The sequence below is a fragment of the Tuber melanosporum genome (genome assembly GCF_000151645.1).
Source record: "Tuber melanosporum whole genome shotgun sequence assembly, scaffold_71, strain Mel28".
In the NCBI taxonomy this organism is placed as follows: Eukaryota; Fungi; Ascomycota; class Pezizomycetes; order Pezizales; family Tuberaceae; genus Tuber; species Tuber melanosporum.
In genome coordinates, this window is record NW_003299119.1 from 34,745 (window position 1) to 53,850 (window position 19,106).

At 47.4% G+C, this 19,106-nt stretch overlaps 1 protein-coding gene; it reads left to right on the plus strand.

The window, feature by feature from the left end:
- The first annotated feature begins 9,849 nt into the window (after positions 1-9,849).
- Positions 9,850-11,933, plus strand: GSTUM_00010570001 (uncharacterized protein). XM_052355829.1 has 4 exons: positions 9,850-10,844; positions 10,901-10,930; positions 10,980-11,314; positions 11,377-11,933. Exon 1 carries the CDS (start codon positions 9,888-9,890, stop codon positions 10,233-10,235), a length of 348 nt encoding a protein of 115 aa, XP_052211794.1. The 5' UTR covers positions 9,850-9,887; the 3' UTR covers positions 10,236-10,844; positions 10,901-10,930; positions 10,980-11,314; positions 11,377-11,933.
- The last annotated feature ends 7,173 nt before the right edge of the window (positions 11,934-19,106 follow it).

Sequence of the window (19,106 nt, forward strand, 5' to 3'; positions counted from 1 at the left end):
CGATCACTTACACGCTACAACAGCCCGAGGTCCGGACGTCAGCAATTTCCTGGCGGTAGGACCGTGGTTGATCATGGTCACTTACCCTCTACAATCCGTGGCGATCCAGAGGTCAACAATTACCTCGCGGAAGAACCGTGGTTGATGACGATCACTTACGACCTACAACAAACGGCAATTGAGAGGTCAGTAATTGCCTCGCGGCAGAACCGTGATTAATCGCGATCGCTTACAAGCTGCAACACAAAGCGAATCAGGTCAGCGATTGCCATGCGGCAGAACCGTAATTGATCATAATGACTTACGAGCTACAATACATAGCGACCAGGTAGCGACCAGGAGGTCAACAATTGCCTCGCAGTAGACCTGTGGTTGATCATGATCACTTACAAACTACAACACGCGGCGATCAACAGGTCAGCAACTGCCTCGAAGCAGAACAATTGTGGATCATAGTCACTTACTCGCTACAACACAAAGCGACCCAGAAGTCAGCACAGGCGTTGTAAAAGAACCGTGGTTAATCAGGATTCAGGATCACTTACTTCCTACAAAACAGAGAGGTCCAGAGGTCAGCAATTGCATCGCAGCAGAACTGTGGTTGATTATGATCACTTACTCGCTACAACACCAGGATCCACAGGTCAGTCATTGCCTCGCGGTAGACCAGTGGTTGATCGGGATCACTTACTCGCTACAGCAAACAGAGATCCTGAGGTCAACAATTGCCACACTGCAGAACGGTGGTTGATCATGATCACTTACAAGCTACAACACAAAGCGATCTAGAAGTCAGCAATTGCCTCGCGGCAGAACTGTGGTTGGTCGTGATCACTTACGACCTACACCACACAGCGATCCGAAGGTCAACAATTGCCTCAGGGTAGAACAGTTGCTGAGCTTGATCACTTACGAGCTACAACGCACAGCGAGCCAGAGGTCAGCGATCTCCTTGGGACAGAGCAGTGGTTGATCGTGATGACTTACAAGCTGCAACACACAGCGATCTAGAGGTGAGAAATTGTCTCGCGGAAGAATACTGGTTGATCATGATCACTTACTCGCTACAACACACAGCGACCCAGATGTCAGCAGTTGGCTCGTGGAAGAACGGTGGTTGATCATGATCACTTCACTTACGAGCTACAACACAAAACGATCCAAGGTCAGGACATTCGCCGCAGCACAGCCATGGTCAATCATGGTCACTTACGACCTATAACAGACCGTGATCCAAGGTCAGCACCCTCCTCGTAGAAGAACCGAGCTGGATCATGACTACTTACGAGCTACAACACACGATCCAACGGTCAGTAATTGCCTCGCGGTAGAACCGCGGTTAATCATGATCACTTACTTCCTACAACAAACAGCGATCCAGAGGTGAGCAATTGCCTTGAGGAAGAACAGTGGTTGATCATGATCACGCACTCGCTACACCACCCAGCGATCCAGAAGTCAGCAGTTACCGTGCGGAAGGACCGTGGTTAAGCGTGTTAACTTACTTTCTACAACACTTAGCGATCCAGAGGTCAGTAATTACCTGGCGGGAGAACTATGGTTGATCGTGATCACTTGCTTCCTACAACACAGCGACCCCGGGGTTAACAATTACCTCGTAGCATAGCCGGGGTTGATCACGATCGCTTACTTCCTACAGCACACAGCGGTACAGAGGTCAGCAAATACCTCGCGGGAGCACCGTGGTTGGTTATGATTACTGACTCGCTACAACACACAGCAATCCAGAGGTTAACAAGGGCCTTGCGGAAGAAACCTGGTTGGTCATGATCACTTACTTGCTACAACGCACAACGATTCAGAGGTCAGAATTTGCTTCGTGGCAGAGTCGTGCTTGGTCATGATCCCTTACGAGCTGCAAAACAGCAATCGACAGGTCAGAAATTTCGTCGTGGCAGCAACGTGGTGGATCGTGATCACTTACTCTCTATAACACACCGCGATCCACAGGGTCAGTAATTGCCTCGCGGCAGAGCTGTGGTTGGTCACGATCACTTACTTCCTACAACATACAGCGGTTCACAGGTCAGCAATTGCCTTGCGGAAGAATCGTGGTTGGTCATGGTCACTCACAAGCTACAACACATGGAGATCCAGAGATCAGCAGTTCCCCCGCGGCAGAAGCGTGGTTGGTCGTGATCACTTACGAGCTACAACGCGGGGATCAACAGGTTAGCATTGCCTTGCGATAGAACAGGTGGTTGATCACGATCACTTACGAGCTAAAATACAAAGCGATCCAGAGGTGAGCAAGTTCCTCGTGCTAGAACCGTGGTTGATCGACGCCACGTACCTCCTACAACACACCGCGATCCAGGGGTCATTAATTGCCTCGCGGCAGAACCGTGGTTAATCATGATCACTTACTTCCTACAACACGCAGTGAGCCCGAGGTCAGCAACTGCCTCACAGCAGAACTGCGGTTGATCATGATAACTTACTTCCTATAACACACAGCGATCGACCGGTCAGCAATCGCCTCGCTGCAAGTCCGTGTTGATCATGATCACTTACGACCTACAACACACGGCAATCCAGAGGTCAGCAATGGCCTTGCGGAAGAAGCGTGGTTGGTCATGATCACTTACGACCTGCATCTCACAACAATCCAGAGGTCAGAAATTGCCTTGTAGCCGAACCGTGGTTAGCCATGATCACTTACGAGCTAGAAAACAGCGATCAACAGGTCAGCAATCGCGTTGCAGCAGAACCGTGGTTGATCATGATCACTTACTTCCTACAGCACACAGTCATCTAGAGGTCAGCAATTGCCTCCCGGCAGAACTGTGGTTGATCATGATCACTGACTTGCTACAGCACACAGCGATCCACAATCAGCAGTGCCTTGTGGCTGAACTGTGATGTATCACGACCACTTACTCGCTACAACACACAGCGATCCAGAGGTCAGCAATTTCCTCGTGGTGCAACCCTGGTTGATCATGGTGACTTACTAGCTAGAACACACAGCAACCCAGAGATTAGGAATTTCCTCGAGGCACAACAGTTGTTGATCATGATAACTTACTCGCTACAAGGCGCAGCGATCCTGATGTCAGCAATTGCCTCGCGCGCGAGCCGTCGTTGATCAGGGGCACCCACTTCCTACCACACAGAAATTTAGAGGTCAGCAATTGTCTCGCGCAGGATGCATGGTTGGTCGTGATTACTTACTCGCTACAAGTCACAGCAGCCCAGAGGTCAACAATTGCCTCACATAAGAACCGTGGTTGATCATGATCACGTACGAGCTACAACACTCAGCGATCACGAGGTCAGTAATCACCTGGAGGCAGACCCGTGGTTGATTGTGATCGCCTACTTCCTACATGACACAGCGATCCTGAGGTCACTAATTCCCTGGCGGTCGAACCGTGTTTGACCATGATCACATACTTCCTACAACACACAACGATCCAGAGGTCAGGAAGTGCCTTTGGGCAGGGGGAGGGTTGTAATCACTTACTTCCTACAACACAGAGATCCAGTGGTTAGCAATTCCCTAGCGGCAGAACTCCGGTTGATCCTGATAACTCACTTCCTACAACACAGTAATTCTGAGGTGAGCCATTGGGTCTCCGCAGAGCTATATCAGACCACCTGCACTTACACCCTATAACATACCGCAATTTTGGGGTCAGAGCTTTCCTTGTGCCATAATCGTGATTGATGCTCATTACTTACTTCCTGCGACATATCCCGTGCTTGAATTAGTAACTCTCTTAAGCCAAAAATCCGCTCGAGCCATTTACGTACTAGCTTCACCACCCCAGACACCATAAGTCAGCCGCAGCTTGTGAAGTCTAATCCCTGATCTCCGTCACTTACCTCCTGCACCTCCCAGTGTTCAGTATATCCTAATGCATTTTCCAATTTGTTTGCGCTGTCTGACTTACGCTCTACTCTCATTGATTAATCCGCAGTTAGTCACCACGCTTTCCCACCCTCTCGCCCAGTCCATTCACCTACTCTCTATAGTTGCGGAACCTCCCGTGTTAGCCACACCCGGACAAGACGAGACCTGATCATGGACCCCGATTTACCTTCTGCAATTCATCATTGCCTGCATCAGCTCTCAATTTCTGCGATCGCATTAAACCTACATACCGTCTACAAAGCCAGGTGGGTTTACTGTCAGCTATGCACCAATCCCTTCACACTATTGGGGAAACTTCACATTTAAGATGTTAACCTCCTTCCCGTATATATAAGCAACAACGTTTCTCTCCACTAGCATCCTGGCTATACTCGCATGTCCCCGGAGAGCTGCCACATCTAACGCTGTGCCATATTCGGCAGATTTAGCATTTAAATCTCCTTCTTCCTCCAATATCCGCTTCACCACTACTTCTTGCCCAAGCCATGATGCTATCATTAAACTTGTAAAATCTTTGGGGAATGGATCATAAGAGTGCCTCGACCCCCGGTTATTCCTCCAGAACAGCTTAAACCATATTAGAAACCTATCTGACCTAAATTCGCAAATCCGGCGCGTAAGTTCGAATAGCTCCAGCTGCCGATTCTGCGAATCTCGGAAGTGGTCAGGCCAATAGTTAGCTGCGTAATCGAGGAGGGCATGTTCCCTGACGTAATCAATTTGCTTCTGCGAGAAAAAAACGCCGCCAGCATCCTCTGGTAATGGGTCCTTCCCAAAATCTTCTAGCGAAAGATAAGACATACAAATATCAGCCATTATGAAGTTAGAATGTATGGAAGATACGGTGTACTGCCAATTTCCCTGACCCGTTGAAGATCCCTTAATTAGGAACTCCCTCGCAGTCTGGTGAACGAGGTAGATCTTTTCGTCAATAACCCGCACGAAAAGACCACACAAATTTCTAACTCCCCTTCCGAACACAGAGGAAATATCTCCGAGGTCCTTCGTACTTGTGTGATGCCGCCTGATCCTGAATGCTATTTGCATTTCCTGAACGGTAAGGGGCCTTGCAGCCGCCACGACAATATTCAGGATTCGTCTCGCTTTAACGGGGTCAGGGCTTTTATCAAGAATCCTGGTGTAGAATTGTGCTAAATCACGCGGCGCAGTGGTGACAATGTTGGTAAACTCCTCCGGCGAGTAATCCTGACAAGCCTTCAAAATCTCTAGAACGAGAGAAACCCAAAGAAATGTCCGGTCGGCGGACGACTCGAGGAGTGCGCGCAAGTATTCCAGTCCTCCGGCTAGCCCCCAATATGACTCGAGTCCTTTGGTTCCCTCATCTATCACACGAGTAACATCAGCAGTAATAGAGGGAACCTCCTCCTCCCCTTTCAGCCGGATTGTCGTTGACGGTGAGCCAAGCTCGAACTCGATTCTGTGGTAAGAGCGACTTGTGACAAAGAATTTCAACGGTATGGAGGAAGCTTGCCGTTCCCGGAGTCTGGTTATGTGGCCGAAAAGAGGAGTTATGGTCACTTCATCGCATTCGTCCAGGGCATCCACCACACAAACTACATCGCCACACCCCCCCTCACCCGTCGCCTTGACTAAAATATCCCACAATGTGTCCACCTCTTCTGCGAACCTGTCACCCTTAGTCTTGAAAGCTTCTTCAGCATAACTGTAGAGATTCGGTCTCTGCGTAAAAAGCTGGTGTAGAAGGGCGCGAAGAGCGAATGTTGCGCTCTTTTGCTCCTCGCTATCGTCCTTAAAAAAAAAGTAGCAAACGATGGAATTGTGTTGAGTCTCGAGATGCCCCACTAGGAATGCAGTGATGACGGATTTTCCGCAACCAGGGTCCGCTGATAGCCAAAGGAGACCGGACGTTTTATTTTCCCACCACTCCTTGTACTTTGGATGATCAGTAACCCAGGTGCACGTCCCTTTGGCTGGCTTCGGAACACGATTTCGGTGAGACTGGTATCCAGATCCGGGCGGGTATAGTTGTCGCAAAATTTTCGCGTAGTTCTCGGACGGGTTTCTGTCCTCATGGTGATGGTAATGAATGTTGGTGGTATTGTTGGAGCAGGTAGTATTATCTGAACCGGTGTTGCCACTGTAGCCGCCTTGAACATATCTATTCACGGGGAGACAGAACGGTGACAGCTAGCATTAGCGGATGAAGGCTCAAATAAACGCAAGCGACCCTCCGGGAACCTACCCCAGCGATAACAGATTTCCCATCGCATGAATTGATTGCTGAATTTCAAGAAGTCGAGTTTTACCCACGTCGGTGTAGGATTTGAATGAGATCCCCGATACTCTAACGATAATTTTCAGCCAGACGAGGAAGAATGGAGGAAAGAGGAGGGTTGGGAGACTAGAGACTAGCCTCCTCTCTTTGGGCAAAATCAGTGTTAATCTGGGGGCTCGGTCCACCCCGCATAACTCAATCATTCATGTCACATCACGACCTTGCGCCGCGGAGGAAATCATTCACACGATCGATAGATTGGATCAGTTTGCAGTATTTCTCAGCCCCCAATACCAATTTCGTTACTACAAGTGGTAGTAGCACTTGGGCTCCAGGAGTTCTGAGAAACCAACTCGTCTATTCCTGCCCCAAATTTCGCTTGTGCTGTCGTGCCGGTGGATAATTTATTGTCAATCTCCTCTTATCTCTCAAGATACTCAAGTAAGAAAAGTTTAGACCCTGGGTGGGTCGACTTCCTGATGTTTAGGCACTCCGATGGGTAATGGGCCAGAAACAGATGAGAACGCGTTCGCAGCACCCTCCCCTACCCCCGATATTGTATGACCAGGCGAGCAATCTCTGGCTACAATATATCATAATTTAACCAACACTTCCAACCTCCCATTGCCGAACTACCGGAGTATCTCAATTGTTGAAAAATGCCATGCTCCGGATCCGGATCCACACATCATATAATGTTATTAACTGGCAGTTCGAGGCGTAGGATACTCGTACGGTGGTTCATTAGCGCAAGCCCGAAAGTTCACCCTGAAGCCTAAACTATTGAGTTCAACTGTCAGCGTCGCCTTTGTATCTAAGAGATAGCCTCCGAAATTGCAATGTTTTCACCTCCATACACACAAAATACATGATCACAACCAATTACTCACGCCCTTCCCGGCTGCACGTTCGTGCATATGCGCCTTTTCCCCTCATAGCTGCAAACCTAGTTTGGGAATTCGTATGGAGATCGGGTACCCCATAAGCTGTCGAGATATTCCGGTCCGTTCTACAATCCGGAACACTCGCCTCATTTAGCAGTCGAGATAGGAAAGCCCCTGTTGTTGACAGGAAATAACCCAAATCGGTTAGTGTTCCAGATTTTAAGATCGACCTCAATGTCTCCCCAGCTTAAGGGATAATGGGGGCACCATCACAGCACTGTACCGGTACTCGGGTACTCGAGTAAATCAGCCGTAGCTAATCCTTGTCTATCACTGGCTTAGTTTGTCCATGTGTACCGTACGCTAGATGCTGCGGTGGACCTAAACGGATTTTATGGTCTGGCGACAAATGGGAAAGATTGGTCGAAGAGTCCTGTGGCGGTTGGTGGGGAACTTATTAATCCGTGATTGGTGATTGTTAGATGGGTGTTGAACGCCCATGAGTGGGATTTGGAATGGTTGCCCCATTGTCCACTTTTCTTGAAATCCCCAGCTTGCTTGGTGTCAGGTCGTTAAGCTATGATATATGCCCCCGGGTGCAGCTCCCTACTCCACTTGTCCAACCAGCAATTCAAATATACAGTGGCCCGGGCTACTCGAGAGAGGAGAAAGCCCTTTGATCTCGCAGTTCACACCGGAAAAAACGATGACTAAACCTTGCGGGTGCGCTTCCCTAAGCTCAAGATAGAAGTATCATACGCACTTTTGTTACCTGGACCAGGTTGCCCTCCAATCCCAAACAGCTTCCAAACTCTACCGGACGACATGAGAGCCCATATGATGAGGGAACACGGTAGCCTGAAGATTCCGACATTCATCCAAGCCTAATAATAGTGTGGCAATTTTCAATTGGCAAATGACTTGAATCAGGGGTTCAACCTATTTTAAACCCCGACACCGCCACGAAAAATTCAGATATCCCGATTTACCCCCCCCCCCACTAATGCGTAGAAAATCGCCTTTTTTATCATTATAATTGAACCACAACTCTCGTGGGAGTGGTTGTTGAAATCCTCTAGGAATTGAAGTCGAGCCATATTTTTCTAGCCATGTATTCCGGGCCGGAGGCGTCACTCACCATACAGGTACTTGTACCTATTCAAAATCTGCCTCCTTGCATTATGGACCCCCCGCCAACGACCCGAGGGCCTTATAACAGATTTCAGATCTCAATCGAGGTATTCATTGGAGGGATTGTAAAAAGTTTTGCGAGTTTTTCATGTCGGAACACTTTGGTGCGGTATATAAACCTGACAAATAATCTCAAACCCTGGCATCCGGCAATGCTTCTCTAATCCCCGGGTTGACTACGTCTCAGTTATTGATTGATTCTTACCAAGAAGTTAGATCTCGTTGACGGGGAATTGGATGTGCCCCCGGGCACTCTAAAGATAATTTTCAACAGGATGATGGGAGATGGAAAAGATACTGCGGTGGGAGGGGACTATCATAGGGTACCGTACCCAGATCTGAGAGTAGAAAATACCGGCACTGCTCTTGAAGCAGTATCGGGCAACAACCACCGCGCTGCTCGATCATTAATGCTAATAGCACCTGCTCAATTTGGCTCTTCAATTGATGGGTGGCATCAATCCAAACCCCACCAATCAATATCTTTCCCTGCCCTGCTGTGCTACCTCAGCCATGCAGGCGATCGCTCTCAATTTCTGCGAACTTAATTGATCCAAATCCCTCAGTCGCCCGTTACGAGACGATGGAGTTGGTTCCAGGCCTTCTCGGCCACTCAGTGAATAGTATTTGCTCCAGCCCCTGCGCCAAGAGTTCGACAGGACTGTTTTCCTTCACCAAATTGCGAGGAAATCCACCAATTGTATGCTTCGGCAACGGTTCATACCCATACAAACTGTGCCTATAAATGGAAAGTTCGACAGACTTTTTTTTTTAAAAAAAAGAAACTTTTTCTATTTCGTGCTTTCTAACTATGTTCGACAGACTTTTGCGCACACCCTAAGTACAGCACTATCAACACTTCAAAAGGTTGCGGGGGTAGTCAGGGGTGGGTGAGTTTTTGGAAGTTGGGATTGTACGAGTAGGATGTATTGGGTGGTATGGGCGTTGTGGCAGATGTTGCGCTAAGGTTGGTGCGTTCTGGCGTAGCGAGTGCTAAAAGAGAAGAATCCGGACCTAGGAAGAGAGCTAGACTCAGAGACTCGGTAGAAATCGGTAGACAAATAAAATGAAAACAAAGGCAGAAAAGGAAGAAAATCGATAAATGTGTCCCGAGGTGAAGTAGCACAGTCCCTTGGCTAACTCTCAATTGTTAGTTCACAAATCAGTTGAACTCTGGTTTCGAAAATCGGAAGCTCGGACTTGTTCTGGTGTTGTCAATTCTCTTGCTTGTTCGTTGCTAGTTAATTTGGGGGAGAGAAGTAGAAAATTCCCTTTTACGATACAACTCTCCGCCCAACCTTCCAACCAGACCCTAAATCAACCAGCTAGACTATCTCCACAGCCTTTTAAAAACCTAACTAAAAACAATCTATCATAAGACCTCAACACATCATCCAGGTTTTCTAAAAAAAACAAAAAAACACTGCCTCATTTTTATCTCCACAGTGCTCGTCATTAACAATCGGGACTGAGGTCCAGCCTCCTGCATTGTCCGAACCTGCCGATAGCTAGCTAGCTGTGGAACACGTAACCGCCGCACCTCTTTTACTTGTAGCATATTAAACCCCAGGTGGGCAATGTACATTCCTCGCAGCAAAGAAGAAAAAAGGTTCCGTTGAAATCCCACCCTTGTCGGAACAGCACGGTCCTATACAGCATGGTCCTGTACACTACAATCATAATGAAAAGTCCAAGTTCCCCGAAGCCTAAACCCCGCTCCGGCCGCCCGACTGAGGGAACACTATTACTGCCACCAACCACAACCCTCATTTTATTTATCGTGGGTTCTTGTCAAGTGCGATATTGGCTGAGACTACGGTTCGCTCCCTCATGTAAAGTACAGAATGCCTGTTTAGACACCGGACGTGGTTATATCCTCTTGCGGGTTTTGAACGGCAACCACCTTTTGAGCGGTGGAGCAACAACACACGGGAAGGGCGGAACTGCACCCGTTTGTAAGGCCACAAAACACGACTTCAATCGCCAGCGCACTACCCCGAGGTAAGTGGGGCAGTTTGCTCTCTCTCATTCAACTCTCTCTCCACGCTAGTCTATCGCTCAACGCAACTAACTAAATTATAACTACGGGAGTGTATACTAGTATACCATATGAATCACAACAAAAGCTTCCTACTCTCTTTCCACCGATCGCCGCATATATCCACCCCGGTCCACGCAAGTCTCCATTTCCTCCGCGCACTCCCATGCTAACAAAGAAAGAGAGGCTTCGTAAACACTCTCCTTTCTCGGGGCCTCCGCTCCGCGCGGTCCCTTTGACTCTCATGTACTGCTTCCGGCGTATCAGTGTTATCCTTCCACAGATGTGCTAATTCAAAGCGCATCTCCGAAACCTCTATCGGAACAAGCAAAACAACAACCTGAGCATGTCCTATAGCACCCATGGCTCCCAACAAGTAGCTGTTTTTCGAGTAGCATGAGAGCGGGACTAGCGCGGAATATGTTTTACATTCCCGGACATTGACGAGATTATTTGTGTGATGGAATGTTTAGAGTCCTGGCTCATGGAAGGATTATCCCTACACGGGAGAGATCTGGAGGCAGCAGAACCGGCGATGATGTCAGTTGATTTGGGCAAGGATTACGGAACCCTGAGGTACTTCCCTCTTTGCGCTCACTAGTATCTACCGCGCCTAACTGCCAGACCGCCAGACCCCACGAATGAAGCAGAACTAGACTCAGGTATGGACTGGGAATTTATTCTAGAAATAAACGGGCTAACCGGAGCCAGGATGATACCGAACGGCGATGAAACGAAACGACGATAACTAAATGCGCTGTGAAAACTCTGCACAACCAAGAGCGCGGAAGGTTCACCAAGGTCGCTCCGCAACTTTCTCTATTCAACTTGCTCTATTCAACGGCTCTTTCTCACTTGCTCCACGACTCACGGCTCCACAAAACTAACCGACAGGAAAAAACAGGAGCATAAGTAAACGACAAAGATTACCTATCCTATCCTTCCTACGATCGCCGCATACCAGTATCTCTAACACCTCCCACACTCATCTCCATTTCCTCTGTGCGCTCCCATGCTATCAATCATGCTAACAAAAGAGAGAATAAGTAGACTCCTCAAAGACACTCCAATTACCTTCCGCGCTCCCGTGCTAACAAAAGAAATATAGGAACAAAGACTCCCGACGGTCTATAACTCCCTTGCCGTTCATATCATCCTCCGTCGGAAGCGCTTTTCCAAAGCGCCCAATCAGAACCTCTGCCCCAACAAAGCAAATGCGCCAAAAACAAGTGGCGGGAGGGGAGTGGACAGGCGAGAACGAACAAACAGCCTGCTCAGGGAACGTACAACGAATATGCAGACGGGCAACATACGGGCGAGTAGAGATGCCGACGGACAAGAAAACAAAGTCATGAGCACGCCGAGCAGCATCCGTGATTTCCAACACTACCGGTACCCCAACGGTTCATTTCCCGTACGAGTATTCCTTGGCTATAATGTTCGAGATGTGTCCGGAAGAACTCCACCCGAATTGCGAAAACAAGAAAACTCCCTTCGACTGCGGGGGAAATTGAGAAAGCATAAGTTTGTCCATATTCCCCGGCTATGCTGTCCTTTTTTCCCCTCCTTCTTTCCTTCAGCACGTGCTTCTGCGCCAAGAGGTGAGGTTGGAATTAAGGTATGGTGAGGTACTGTACATTTAGCCAGGCTTGCATTTCTAATATATGCATGATACACCACCGGCACAAGAACGGTATTCCGACAAGATATACTGTAGATGCTGCAGATTATGGAGTAGCGCCAAAACGAGGCAGCACGCTAAGAACCGCCAGGGGTTGGACGTCGTCAAGCGACCAAGCAGAAACGAAACGAAACGAAATGAGCAACAATGAAATGAAAAAACAAAAATAGAATAGCTCTATTTGGAAATTACTCATTCGAAATGATCCAGCTTGCCTGTCAAAATTTATATCTGGTTTCCGAAATTTAGATTTTTATGGTGAATGTCGGCAGACAGTTTGGCCCGGGAATGAGAGGGGATAGGACTTGTGGCGCTATCGTATCGGCCTCAATGGCATGAACGAGGAGAAATAAATTATTCAGATAGTGGACCTCGCTTTTCCAAGGTTCTTTGGGCCAGATTATTAATCGTAACGGCACCTTCCAGTGCCTGCAAGTGATAGACACGAGCCTGATAAAAAAGACTATAGGGATTCTGCGAGAGTATACGGTAATCAAACCGGGAGGACCCCATTATCGAATTATTGGGCAAATTTGCAGACCCTCAGCAAGCCCGAGCATGCCCACTGCTCGGTCATGATTTAGCATTGTCGATTTTGATCGGTTTTGTCCCATGGTGTTGCTTTCCCATGTCAAAATGCGATAGAAGATTTCGGTAGTTTTGTTCATGCTAATAAAGAGTCAATTGTAAAGCTAGGGGTATCGAGGAATTAACAGTATAGTGTCTCGTTGAGAATAGGTTATCGAATATGTGGGGCTTGGTAGTGTTTAAGGTAATATCGCAGATTATTCACATGATTTACAAGACAGAAATATATAGTGTTGAACAGATTGAAAATCCTCCTTACAGAGATAAGTTAGTCTCATTCTTTATCGTTTTGCTCCCTGCACCACTTATTACTTTGATTCCTCTTGCCTCGTCATCCCTCCCTCAACATACCATACCCTATTCAACTCCTCGAGCATGGTATGTCCCATTTTAATTTATTTCATAATATTCATCCCATTCCTATTTTTTCTGCTTCTTCTCGGCTCTCAGACTCCCGTATCTTGCCAATCTTGACCATTTGTTTTATTGGTTGCGTTTTCCTTCTTTACCCAGGATTGAGGATATAAGCCCATCTTAGCCCTAGTAATTAAAAATCTTCAATCAATTTCTCTCTCAAAAAATATCAATATATAGCTCGAGTGATCGGTCATGATATGCTATTGTTGAGTAGTGAACCTAAGCGGCGAGTCATTCAGGTTTTGGGTACCGCCTGACTGGCCCAGGCTATTTCAGAGATGCCATAGCCCGGCAACAGGAAACTGGCGTTCCAAAACGGAAACCAGGCCTGGCCTGGGCATCTGGTGGCATTGAGTTAGGCTGCTGCAAGATTCGACAAGTAGGTTGCCCGGGCACCGCCGGGCTTTAGTTGCGGTGAATAATTACGATTTGATTAAGCAAGTCTTTCCAAAACTGTAGTCGGTCTAGCCGTTTGGGATCGCTATATGTGATCGAGCTATAACCCTGATCGGGCAAACTAATCTGATCAAGAAGGCCCCAATCGTACAGAATCTGATTGGGGGAGCGCTACAGTCGAGGTGATCCGACGATGGCCATCAGTATAACCGCAGTGGAGTGGGCGCTGCGCTTCGCGTAGCAGAATGCGTCGTCGAAATAGCTATTGCTCGTACCATTCGCCCCTCCGGATCGCCGGAGGTTCTGCAGCATATCGCCCATTCGAACGGATCACATAGGATATCATTCCGCACTCGACTCCATCGTTTCGGGGTGGGTGGGTAGGCAATGGTTGGAAACCGAGAAGTGGGTTTACTCATGCCTTGCAGGCAGTTGATAATCATCCAGGATAGTCATACACGCGGTACTGAATGACGTAGATGTTTCCTCCCCAAATGAAGTTTTGTGCATCGCAATTTGGGTTTTCACTTCATTGTGATGCTAGCAAAATGACAGGAAGTATGCGAGTTTGGAAACAATCATTGAATAATAATGATGTGCCCGATAAACCCACCGCCACACAAAATCAATCATGGCTAGCGAAATACAGGTATGCTTGCCCATGAACTCCAATATCAACAGAAACACCAAAACAAGACGGGCGAAAAATAGGAACGATCTCCTGAGATTGATGAAGGACCACACACATCCCTCATCGACCCCAGAGCCAAAGTGTGACTACTTAAAGATTCGCCTCGGATATCCCTCAATCGATCCCAAACCCTTTTGTATCCCCAATGCTAGCCGATTGCCATATCCTATCCACTTCCTCATGGATTTCCTGCGTCATCTCCGAGATTCCCGAACGGAGGTGAGTGAACTTTATGTGTATGACTAAAGGCGACCATGGGAGACACCCGATTTGCATCCAAATTCCTCGGAACCTCCTTGCCGTTTCCCAAGGGCGAAAGGGTTCGGGATTGGCAGGGCGGCGTGAGAGAATTCACTTCGCACGGGACGGAAGTGGAATTGAGTTGCCGTTAGCGTTGGGCGCGATCATATCACGCTCGAAAAGGAGCCTCGTAACATGCCCGATCACTCTATCTATAAACATGTCGCCGAAGTAACAAATTGGATTTTGTAAATGGTTTTTGAGCATGTAAGAGAGAGAGTATAAATGGGCTTTTCTAAAGGAGTTAATTTCACCTCATGAATACCAGAGCAGACTATAATTATATATGGTGCCAGACTGCCAAAGTTTTGCAACGTGGACAAACGAGAGCGAGACCAAGAAACAAAAGAATAGCGCCAATGACGCCGGTCCACAGGCCTTTGAGTAATAGTAAAATTGGCTTTACTAAAGTGTTGGCAGTTAGTAAACGGATTAAATAAAGCTGCTTAAATCGTGCATTACATTTTGACATGATAATATTGTACCACGTGGGTACGAAAGCAGCAGCAACCCACCCTTCTCGTGGTGTGGCGGAGGGTGTGTGGTTACTGTGGCGACTCAAGTTGCCGAGGTTGTTGCCTTGCCGACCGTTCAGGTGTTTGTGGAGTCATCGACTCAACTGGACTCTGTTTTCTCTCTCACGGCTACTGCCGTGCCTATTCCATCGTCTCCCCCTCCGGTGTTATTTTGTCTCTGCTCGCTTCATCTCCAGTCGAGACCCAGATCGAGCCTCCCCACAATGCCGCTGCATCTTCGGCAGTCCCGTCAACCGCTCGAAGTCTCACTGAGATCCCGCCCTCTGGGCTTCTTTTCTCCTCCGGTCGCTTCGCCCTTCATTGTAGCCGCGCTTGAGTCGTCGCCTCCTTGCGACGTACGTGTTGACGGTGCCTCCGGTCCTACTATGGTAGGGCGAAAGACAAAGGGGAAGAGAGCAAGGAAGTGCAGGACGAAGAGGGGTCGTCAGAGCCGGTGACTTTCGTGGAGGACTCAGGCTCTGGGAGTTCCCTGCGGGGTTCTGTTGTTGATGAGGGGCTCTGCTGGTTCTGTTTCTGGTAGTTCGGTACCTAGGGAGGTACAGCGCCTAAGTTATGTATGCTACACTAGCAGTAGGGAGGTTCTATCAACCACCATGAACGTGAACTTGAACTTGTTGCCACGGTAACAGTCTCTCACTTTCTAAATATGGTTAAGAGGATAAGCTAATACAAGTGCAGACCAGAGGCCTGGTCTGAGCGGTGAACCCGTATAGTCCAGAATCAGTGTGAACTTCAAAATGTAAACAATGTTTCTAATTGGCTGTTACTCACCTGCATGACATTTTAGGGGGATGGAATAAAAAAACATCGTAGAGGCCCTTCTCTTCCTTGTATCATTGTCATATTATTGAACCAGAAGACCATATTTCCTACCCTCTATACGACGTCCGTATGTTACTATCACTCATTCTTTCAATTTGGCATGCTACCGATAGTGCTGCCCCGCATTTGCTACTGCAACATCAGCGCCGGAGGCACCATATTACAGCATTATTGAAAGATACAACAAAAGTTATTAAGGATTCTCCCTGGAAAAGAAGAATTACCTATAATCTAAAGAACAAATTTACCCTTAGTAGTAAGACTGATAAATGGTGTTTGGAATTTCTGCGATTTAAAAAAATTGAAATAATTGAAATGTCCTTACGAGGGAAGGGCGAGCGATTGGGGTATATTGAAAGAGTCAGGCTTGCAGGAAAACCTTATAAAGTACTCATATAATACAGCAGGAAAGAGGGTTTGAATATATGGGGATGCGGGCTATTGGCTTGAGACAAGTATACTAAGTTCATATCGCACATATCATCCAACAGGACCTCTTACAAGTAATCAAGAAATTTTTAATACGGGTATGGCACGGCAGCGAATTGTGGTTGAGTGGTGCTTTGGGAAGCTGGTAAGTCTCTTTCCATTTATTGACTATTCTAAAAAGCTCAAAGTTGGTTTATCCCCTATTGGTTCTTGGATATTTACAGCTATACTTCTAACAAATGCTCATACCTGCTATTATGGCTCTGAGACCGCTTCATATTTTGAGTGCCCTCCTCATACAAACAACTTGTAAACTTCATGCCCGATAACTACATATCCATCCAACAGAGTACGCTTGCATCCGCAAAGTTCTCGTAACATGTCTGGTACCCTCATCAATATTGGCTTTGCTAGCAAGACAAGACCTCACGATAAGTTAGACATTACGAGAACTTCGCGGAAACGAGTGTATTGTCCGGGGACAAAATTAACTAGCTGTCAACGGCCGGAAAATCTTCGGTAATGACAACCACACTCCCCCACCAACCCACTATCATGAAAACCCAAAAGAAAATTAAAAAATATAAATACATAGTAGAAATTAATATTTAGTATACCATCCATCAGCCTTAATAATTGCTTCCACCCTATCCACCATTGATCCTGCCAAAGTTTCAAAAACCTTTGGGTCCAGAAGTTCCCAACAATGAGTGATAGCCTCCTCTATAATTTTTTTGATTTCATTGACAGGGCCCTTCAGGAGAAACAGCTCAGGATAGTGCTTATGAGGCTTGTCTTTCACCAGAGACCAAACATTTTCAATTGGATTGAGGTCTGGTGAATAGGGAGGAATTTCCATCAGAGAAATTCCATTTCTCCTGAGCCATCTCCTGAAAGACAAGTGAGTCTTAGCATTGTCAATGATCAAAAATACCTCTTCCTCCCCAACATGCTCCTTGATATCCTCCCATATCCCTGGAAAGTCATATTGATCATAAACATCAATAATTGACTTTCCAGTCACTCCACCTGCAGCAGAAGTAGGATCAGGAAAAACAGGTAAAAAAAGACCATGAGTTTGACCATAGAAACAACCAGTCATCATCTGACTAATCTTTCTCTCTCCTTTCCTAGCAGTAGGTTCAACACAATCCTTATTCCACTTTTCTTTTGGACATCGAAATACCCATTTTCATCTCTTTAGGTTGGTAGTGGGGTCCAACGGTGGTGAATACCGTCTGGAGGAAGTGCTACGGATGTGATAGGGGGCGAAGCCCCCTCCTCCGTCACATTCCCCTAGAGAGTAACATATTTAAGAGCGATACAATTTATCGATTACATTAAAGAACACGCAATTTCCATCCATCCATTCCGCATCGGCCCCGTTCGCTAAGCGAGGGTTATGATTAAAGCAACCTATAACCGGGCGACCGTGAACCACCTGAGTTTTCCGACAGTACTTGTCCGTACTGGTGAACTCAGCCTGTGAACCAAACCAACATTTAAATACATCCATACGCGTAAATTCCACATCATCGAAAACTACATACTTGTAAGTCTCGTGATATAAGGAAAGATTAAAGAAACCCGAAAAGAAAATATGAGACCCTAGACTCCGCACCCATTCGGTCTTACCGGTCCTTGTAGGACCGCATAAGATCAAGGCCAAAGGTCGTAAACCAAGGATACCCCTTACATGAATCATCGCGATACAATGAAAGGAAACGATTACACTAAACCACTAAATCCGAAGGCAAATCCCAACTCTCAACAGAATAAGGAGATCTATATACATTTTCTACGGTTGGATAATGTTTCTCCGCTACCAAGCGAACGTTATTATAGCTACCGAGATAAAGTCTTGGAGCCATGCTACGGACGTTCTTGAGAAACTGTTTATTCATCCCATCAGCCTATGGTCCCCAGGACATGTATATCCTTCCCCAATGATTCTAATCCAAATGAACGACAACGAGGAATATACCAGGTCTTTCTGTATCGACCGCCTGTTTGGGGGGCTGGTGAGGGGGTTTACTCACTTGATCCTTAGTTTCTGCAGCGAAACATCCAAGCAATGCATCTCTATCCTTAGATTTTCCTGTACCGGGTCCCCCACAATCTTCCCTCTCGAAATCCTGTACGAGCACCCGTCCTTCCTTCCGGCAATAATCCCATGCTTTTTCAGGAGTTCGGTAAACCGTTTGGAGGTTTGGATGATAAATGCAGCCCCCGAATTCCACGTCGAGACATCGCATGTTTGTGGTTTCGAACCGTTTTCCATCCACTCGACGGACGAGAGCGTGGTAATGAATTCCTCCATCTGTGTGACGTTCCTGTCCAAGTACGAGGTGAAGACCACATTGTCTGCAAGCGTCGATAATCGGTTCAGGCGGGAGATTGTCACAACGGGGGTAAGTGACCAGCAGGTATTTTGTACAGATTCTTCCGCGAGGAACGGCTCGGACAATTGTTCCGAGGTCAGGTGTTGCCACCAGCCGGGAACTCGGTTTGGGTTGCGGGGTGGGTGACCAATCGATTGGAGTCGAGGTGGGGACGATGGCATCAGGGTCCCGTCCATCATATTGAGGAGTACTTTCACGACTTCGCCTTCTGCCTTCCGTTTCTTCCATTGGGTCGGTGTCGGTATTGGCGATGGTTTGCGTTCGAGGAGAGGTAGTTCACTTATCTCGCTCGGTGTGTTGGGATCGGTCGAAGCGCATAAAGAACATTCGCTATTATTCGCAACAGGAGGAGGAGGAGTCTCAGGAAGTATCGGCGAAGCATGGAGAGAGAGGTTTTGTGTTTTATCGATGGGAGTCATAGCGATAGTGGTTCGATTGTTGGAATGAATCCTTCGCAACGGCGGAAACGTGTCCCATTATATCCTAAGCGAGGTACGTACCACTCCCAACAGTTGTCACGTGCTCCCACTCCGACTATTTAATATTATAGTCAGAGTGGGAGTGGTGGGACTCTAC